The sequence below is a fragment of the Pinus tabuliformis genome, chromosome 3_2, assembly GCF_031772625.1.
Source record: "Pinus tabuliformis cultivar Carrire ecotype Pingquan chromosome 3_2, CPIR1, whole genome shotgun sequence".
NCBI lineage: Eukaryota > Viridiplantae > Streptophyta > Pinopsida > Pinales > Pinaceae > Pinus > Pinus tabuliformis.
Genome location: NC_142302.1, coordinates 90,182,438 through 90,190,814, shown reverse-complemented (window position 1 = coordinate 90,190,814; position 8,377 = coordinate 90,182,438). Strand labels below are relative to the sequence as shown.

The following is an 8,377-nucleotide window of genomic DNA, read 5'->3' as shown; positions in this document are numbered from 1 at the left end:
CTCAATCATGGGTGTTAATTAAAGAACTAAATTCTTGTCAAACACTTCTAGTTGCATAGCTATGGAAGAAGACTTAACTTATATATAAATAACATTTCGTCTATATAAAAAATAGATTTTCCATAGGTTCCCAAAGCTTGTAAACTCTTATAGTAATGCATTAATAGTCAACAGAGATAAATTCCATTGCCTTGTTATTGAACATTGACCACTTATCCTTAGATACATAATCATATACCTCACAACCAAACATAGAAAGATGCTAGAGTGAGGAACTTTTTTCTATCCAAACATCCATAAGGGTCTACTAAACAAGATTTCAGCAACACAATATTTATCAAAGAGAATAAAAAAAATGAAATTCTATTTTCCATATATGGAATCCTTGAAAAACTCCAATTCAAGAGTATAATCAGTGAAACCATCAATTTTATTTTTGGAAGGGTTATACTCTCATCTTACCTAAATTGTCCAATATCTTCTACCATAACATTTCCCTCCTTGTAGGATTATTTTTTTGGTTATTTTGGAGGAAATGAGCCTGCTCTGCGCCGCGACAGCCCTGCCCCTCTGATCCCCGTTCTCGTGCCCTAGCCTCCAGGCTCTGCCTGGCAGGGCCTCCTCTGCTCTTCTACCCTTTGCACAGACCCCGCATTCGGGGTTCCCGTTTGTTAGACCGCCCTGTTCTTCTGCTGTGCGCAGCGGGCCTGCAAATGGCAGGATCCGCTTCCCCCCCTCCGATCACTGAAACTCCTGAGGAATATTTCGTAGCCCTCCTTTCAAACCATTCTGAAGAAAGATCCCGACCCTCCCAAACAAAGTTCATTAAGAAGTTAGATGAAATTCCTGAAGTAAATCTGCCCCCATCTCTGCCTAGGAAATCGGCAATAGCTCTATCAGAAAGAGGTCTGGTTGGACAGTTCACAGGCCTATGGCCTTCCCCAAGAATGGTCCAAAAATGGGTGGAGCGTAACTGGAGCACAATGATTCAAGGGAAGATAGCCATTCGGTTCTGCGGGCGTGGTTACTTCACCTTCTTATTCGAAACAAAGGAAGACAGGCATCTCATCTTTCGCAACGGGCCGTATTTTATGGACACAAGAGGACTATATCTGAACCGTTGGACCCCGGACTTTGATCCGGAAATGGATATCCCCAGCGCGGTCCCTGTTTGGGTGCGCCTCCCTCATCTGCCCTTGCACTGCTGGGGGGATGAGTCGGCCAAAGCGATCGACAACGCAGTTGGAAAATACATAGACAGATCGGAACCAAGGGAGAACATGCACGCATGCGCTAGGATCTGCGTTGAAGTCGATCTTGGAAAAGGACTGCCGGAAGCCGTGAAGCTAAGAGTGGACCAATGGATGCATATCCAACAGCTGGATTACGAACAACTGCCCTTCAAGTGCAAGGTATGTCATGAATACGGTCATTTCGCTAATAGATGCAGTAAACTGAAAGAAAACGAGGACACACAAAATGAGGATAACACTGAAGGACCTTGGGAACAAGTCAAAAGGAAAAAGCCCTCTTCGAACCCGGGTGCCAATACCACAGCCCCTCCAGCACCAAAACAACCCCCCCCGCCTCCCCCTCCTTCCCCAACCTTCCCCTCTTCCTCCAACCCCTTTGAGACCCTAACAGAAGAAGTCCCGGCCTCCCCTCCCCCCTCCCCTCGCCCTGCCTCTCCCCACTCTAACCCTCCCCCCCCCCCGCCCCCCCCCCCCACCATTGAAAGAATCCTCACAAGGAACAAAGCCAAGGAGGCTCACCAGCCATCTGACCCCCCAAGAAAAGTCGGCTGAAAGACAAATAGAGAGTTAAGAGATGAGACAGCAGCAAAGGAAATGGCAACTGGCACCCAACAACCAATGGACTCCTTCTTAGGTAAGTTAAAAGGAAGTGGCGAGAAGGCCAAGGAGAAATCAGGACCCCACCTCAACATTGGTAAATAATGAAATTGGTCTCTTGGAATTGTAGGGGGCTCGGCTCACCTGTAAAGCTGAAAGCAATCAAGGATCTCATAAACCAGGAAAAGCCTGATATCCTCCTAATCCAGGAGACCAAAACCACCGAGCAAGACTTCCTCCTTCAAACCCAAAGATTCAGAAACTACCTTGGCATCTCAATAGGCTCATCAGGAGCTTCAAGAGGCATAGGAACCTTATGGAATATAAACAAGTGGGAAATCATCAGCTCCCAGCTTTGCAATTAGTGGATACGAACAGAACTAAAGAACAAAAGCACCCGGGAATCCTACCACATCTACAACATTTATGCTCCTAACCATTACAGAGATAAAGCAAGCTGCTGGAACACTCTAGAAGTGGACCTCAACAACACGCACAGCAGTGGGGTAATCCTTGGAGGAGACCTGAACCTAATAAGGCAGATAGAGGAAAAATATGGGGGAAATTTCCATGCAGATCAGTCCAGAGATAAGATAGAATCAATCATCCAACACTTCAAACTGATCGACCCTCCACTCACAAATGGCAAATACACATGGACAAACAGAAGAGCAGGGATACACAACATAAAAGAGAGGTTAGACAGATTCTTAGTATAGGAAGGTGTAGCAGAAAATTACCAAGCAATCAGGAGTCGCATAATCCATGGCACATCATCGGATCACAAGGCCGTGGTTCTCTCCATGGACAGAGGAGTAAATTTGGGCCCTCTTCCTTTTAAATATAACAGAGCCTGGGACTCCCATGAGGATTTCCGCTCCCTTGTAAAGGACCAATGGTCGATTGAAGTTATTGGCTCTCCCCATTTCGTTTGGGAGTCAAAGCTAAAGCATCTCAGGACAGCCATAAAGCAATGGGCCAAGGAAAATGCAACTGCTGAAAAGAAAAAGAAAACAGAGCTGCAACTAGAAATGGAGAGATGGCATCAAGAAAAAGAGCAGGTGCAATACACAGCCAAGGACCTAGACAAGGAAAAACAGCTTTACAAAGAGCTTTACCGGCAGAACCGCTTAGAGGAAGAAGAGCAGAGAATTAAATCCCGTTGTCTTTGGTTAAAAGCTGGGGATAAAAACACATCTTTCTTCCACAATAATGTCAAGATTAGAAGAGCAATCAATCAGATAGACCGAATAGAAGTTGATGGGAGAGAACTGAGGGATCAAGAAGCCATAAAAAATGCAGCTCATGCGCACTTCAAAGCCCTCCTTTCGGCGAACCAGCACCATGACAGCGATGACTTCCTAAGTATAATCAAGAGCAAGATAACAGAGGAACACAACAACAAGCTGGAGCAAGAACCTACAGTAGAAGAAATCCAAGAGGCTATCTTCGGCATGCAGCAGGACAAGGCCCTAGGGCCGGACGGATTCACAACTGCATTTTATAAGCAACATTGGGACATTATAAAGAAGGACTTTGTAAGAATGGTAAAAAAGGCATTTAGAAAACACAAAATGGGGGACAACACAAAGTCTTCACATATAGCCTTGATACCCAAGGAAGCCAATCCTAAATCCTTTGATAGATTCTGGCCTATCTCGCTTTGCAACGTCTCTTATAAAATCATAACAAAATTAGTAGCAAACAGGTTAAAGAATCTTCTACCTCTCATCATCTCAGAGAACCAGGGAGGTTTTGTCCCAAAGAGGCAGATCATAGACAATGTTATACTAGTCCAGGAAGCAATACACAGTAGTTACAACAGAGGAGAACGTGGAATGATCATCAAACTGGACATGGCCAACGCTTTCGATCGAGTAGATCACTCCTTCCTTTGTGCGGTCCTAAAGAAATTTGGCTTCTCTCCCAAATTTATCAGCCTGATCAAAGCTTGTATCTTCGACTCCTGGACCGCCCCGCTGATCAATGGCAGGCCCTGCACTTCTTTCAAAAGTTCCAGAGGCCTGAGGCAAGGCTGCCCCCTCTCTCCCTTCCTTTTCATTGTTATGGCGGAGACTCTCAGCATCCACCCTGAAAATCTGCGCAGCAAGAGAGAAATTACAGGCATCCGAATTGAGAGAGGGACCAAGGAAATAAACCACTCATTGTTTGCAGATGACACTCTTCTAATTGGGGGCGCTTCTAGTCTAATGGCCAGGAGGTTCAAAAAGGTTTTGGATGCTTTTCTCCAAGTCTCAGGAGGTAAACTGAATAACAGAAAGTGCAAGCTCTACACTTGGAATGTGCCTGAACAGATACAGCAAAGAATCTCCCAAATTCTGGAGATTCCCCTTCAAAAAAATTGGAGCTCTTTCCCTTATCTGGGCCTGCCCCTGGCAAAGGATCACATTAAAATAGAAGTATGGACTAGTCACATTGAAAAAATGAGGGGTCATCTCCAAAACTGGGGAGTCTCTTGGCTCAATCTAGCCGGCAGAACTACCCTCATAAAGGCTGTCCTCTCTGGACTCCCAATCTACCAATACGCAATTATTATGGCCCCTGCTAGTATCCATAAACACATGGAGCTCATAATGAGAAGTTTCCTCTGGCAAGGAGGCAAACAAGACACAAAAAAATTCAGTCTTGTTAGCTGGGATCAAGTAACCCTTCCTTATGAGAAAGGAGGCCTATCTATAAAAATGCCAAGCCTCTCCAATCAGGCGCTGGGACTAAAGCTGATCTGGTGGATTCTCACAGGAACCGGCTCGTGGTGGGTTGAGGCAATAAAAAGAAAGTATCTTAGAGGCCCAAATTCCAACATCCTCATTGACCCAATAGTAGACAGGCCTTGCACTCCGATGTGGCGTCTAGTGAAGAAATTTCTATCACACTTCAAGGAAAATGTCTCCAAGCTCCCAGGTAATGGTCAAAGTATTAATATATGGACTGACAGAATATTGAACTCCAATCCAAGAACCCTGTCTCAAGAATTCAGACCTTTGCAAGATTGGATGAAGGAGAGACAAATAAACACCATGCATGATATATCCTTATGGAATCAAAATCGATGGCAGGCTTGGAAAGACCTGGACCTACCTCCGGACTTAAAAATTCTGTGGCACAACCTGAAGCTCTCATTATCTGGTTTAGCTCCAACAAGCAAGGACAAAGAGGACAGATACATCTGGGATACGGGGGGAGGATCCTTCACAGTTAAAGAAGGATATAAATCTCTCCAAAACTCAACCCCCACCACTAATTGGAACCTTTATCCAGCTGCCTGGAAGACAGAATGCCTCCCAAAGGTAAAGCACTTCAACTGGACTCTTCTAAAAGGAAGAATCCTTACAGCGGAGAACCTGAGGAAGAAAGGGATACAAGGACCTTCGATTTGCAGCTTCTGTTGGGTAGAAGAAGAGTCAATTAAGCACTCCTTCCTTCTCTGCTCGTTTGCTCAAAGTTGTTGGAACAGGATAACAAGACCCTTGGACATTAGAGGATTCCCTGATCAGATGCATAACATCCAGAAGAATTGGAAAAGAGTCTATCCATACTCTAAGAAGGGCAAGAACAATATTATCAGACTCTGGAAATGCATCCCCGCTACTTTATGTTGGAACCTCTGGCTCGCAAGGAATCACTATGTTTTCAAAAACAAAAGGCCTAACATGGATAGTGTAATAGTAAAAACTATAGCAAACATCTCGGAGGTGGTAAGTGCAAATCTTATAGCACCCCCAGATCAGAAGAATTGGGCTCAAGAGGAAAAGGATTGGTACAGTAATTTCAATGTGAACCATGCCCAGAATCCTCCTACACAGAATAAAGCCAACCAGAAACAGGCCAATTGGAAACTCAGGGGATCTAAAGACGAAGTAAGGCAATGGATAAGCAAGCAAGACCGCCCAATTCTGTTCTTTGACGGTGCATCGAAGAACAACCCCGGAGCAGCGGGAGCAGGAGGAGTAATTAAAGATCAAGAAGGTAAACACATTTGCAGTTATGAATGGGGATTAGGAAAGACATCGAACAACGCAGCTGAAGCTTACAGTCTCCTCCTCGGCACCACAATTTTTTCCAACTTTGGACTTAAGAACCCAATCATAATTGGGGACTCGGCTATCATAATCTCAGCAATGACCAATGATAAAGAATTTAACAGAGAAAGCCTCAACAACATAAGAAAGAGGATCATAGAGAACACACGGAATATGGGGGATGTCACCTTCAGGCATGTACTGAGGGAGCACAACGAAGAAGATGACTCCCTTGCCAACAAGGCGGTAAATCGACAGCAGGGTCAGGTAAGCGAAAATGAGAAAATCTATGTCAAAGATATCCCATAACCAGACAAGTAGTCAATCAGCCCATCCGAAGTGTCCCTCTGAATATTGTCAGATCAGTTATCATCCTATTAGATTTTCTGAGGACGCTCTTCCCACTCCTCACATTCAAGCACTTCAGCCCCTGTCTCAGCAAAAATCTCGAAGCCTGGAAGTCCCTCACCTCCTTTTTATTCCTGCTCCTCCGAGCGTTCTCCTCACACAGGCATTACAGCCCTTGCCTCAGCCAAAATTTCAAAGCTTGGAAGGCAGTGAAGTTGTTCACGGGAGTGACATTCATCAGTGTGCTCTCAAAATTTCAAGTCTACTTCGCTTCCTCAGATCAAAGCAAGCCATCACTCAGAGACTCGGCGCACAGTATCCCTCCTCAGCCATTCTCAGGTATAGCACAAGACATGACAGCCGCTCCAAAAGAAAGAAGCTGGTCAAGCAGAGAAAGGAAATTGAGGGATTCAAGGTGAAGTGTCAGCATTTGGAGGAAGCTATCAACCATATCAAGCAACTCACAGACAGCATGCAGGCGGAGGCATCCACCAAGGCAAGCCAAAAATATGAACAAAGAGACAAACAGAGAGAGGAAACAGTAAACCAATTCTGGTGTTAGTTATATGAATAGTAAAATAAAGCTCATAGACGGTTTGTTTGTAAGGCAGTATAGTAGGAATCTTTTTCAGCAATTTCTCTTCAAATTAATCTCACAAAAGTCACGGGCTGCGTCCCGATTTTGCACTTCATTTGAGACTGTTCTCCTTGAATCCTATGTAACAGTTCTAGTCTACACAGCTTTTTAATATATGAGTAACCGATCTTGTGAAAAAAAAAAACATTTCCCTCCTTGTAGATAAATCTCTCTAAAGAAAGTCATAAAATAGAAATGAATAAATAATGAGTGTTAGAATTAGATAAAGAAATCCTCTTTGCCATTGGTTTCTAAGGAAATCCCACAACATGTGTTTGTGTGATCACTTTGTTATATTTAATTCTTTCATCTTTCATTCCAATAGTTCTTTAGTTCCCACAATGACCATATCTCCTTGACCCATCACACACCCTACTTCAGAAAAAAAATCACCCATACTTCATTAACCTATTTATTAATATTAGGCTCTATGATAAAATTTAAACATGTGAAACTCTATTAATAACCTTCACATTTCCATTAAGATAATTTGGCTAAGACTCTGCCATGGCCAACTACACTAATATGAGAATAATCATTGATGTATAACTTCCACCACATTTCTTTCACACGAGAGATCACTCTCGATTGGAAGGCATGTGGAATGAGGCTTCCAAGTCAATCAACCATGCATTATGACATGGATAGGTTCTAGCATCACAACAATGACATCCATACAATCCTCTTAAGAATATTTTTCAAACCCATAACAAAATCATTCTTTTTCTTCTCATTCTCCCTTTTATCTCCCTTGTAGTTGGTTTTGAAATGTTCAATGTCATCACAATTCCAACATCTTCCTTTGGACTTTCTAGGGGACATACATCTAACATGTGAAATCGATCTACATGTCTCCCCCTTATTTCCTTTCTCCCTTGATATTTATGAGAGATGAAAGCTTTAGTGGATTTAGCGTCTTTAAACCTCATCCCCTATAAGAGAACAACTAGCATGACCTCATCAATGACCAATTTATTTGTAGTGCTTCCAATGACCATTACTGAACCATACCATGAGTCTAAGAAAGGAAATAGAAAGGTTAAGCAAGAATAATTCCCATTCATATTCACTCTAATTCAATTGTGTAAAAATGATAATAAATGAATTTAAATTCTTAATTATGAAATCACAACAATTGACTCTCAACACATAAAATAACCTATATAGAAAGAGTTTATGAACTAGGGATCTAGCATGGCATGAATCCCCTAAATTGTTTTAATAGCTTGCCATGATGGTTTATTTTATAATAAATCAATATCATTATGTAAGCTAAATAAAACCTAGCAAGGCTTCTCAACTAGCTACATGACACTAGTCAATCTTAGTCTGTCATAGTAGAGGATCCCGTTCCAAATAATAGAACCTATAGATTTCATTGTCGTGCCCCCATTTTAAACCGCAAATTAAATGTGTAATAAATTAGACTAAGAATTTTTTACATTCGACATGGATAATTAAGTATGATTCTATGATGATGGAGAGATTTAAATGTTTTGAAT

The 8,377-nt window shown here is 42.7% G+C and overlaps 1 protein-coding gene across 1 annotated transcript; it reads left to right on the top strand.

The window, feature by feature from the left end:
• Nucleotides 1–2,653: 2,653 nt before the first annotated feature.
• Nucleotides 2,654–6,800, top strand: LOC149179979 (uncharacterized). Its single transcript, XM_089413720.1, has 2 exons — nt 2,654–6,157; nt 6,252–6,800. Exons 1-2 carry the CDS (start codon nt 2,654–2,656, stop codon nt 6,798–6,800), a joined length of 4,053 nt encoding a protein of 1,350 aa, XP_089269846.1.
• Nucleotides 6,801–8,377: the final 1,577 nt, after the last annotated feature.

Coding starts and splice junctions, on each gene's coding strand:
- LOC149179979 (XM_089413720.1), top strand. CDS start 2,654: ATGGACAGAGGAGTAAATTTGGGCCCTCTTCCTTTTAAATATAACAGA. Junction 6,158..6,251: donor TAAATCGACAGCAGGGTCAG/GTAAGCGAAAAT, acceptor GAATATTGTCAG/ATCAGTTATCATCCTATTAG.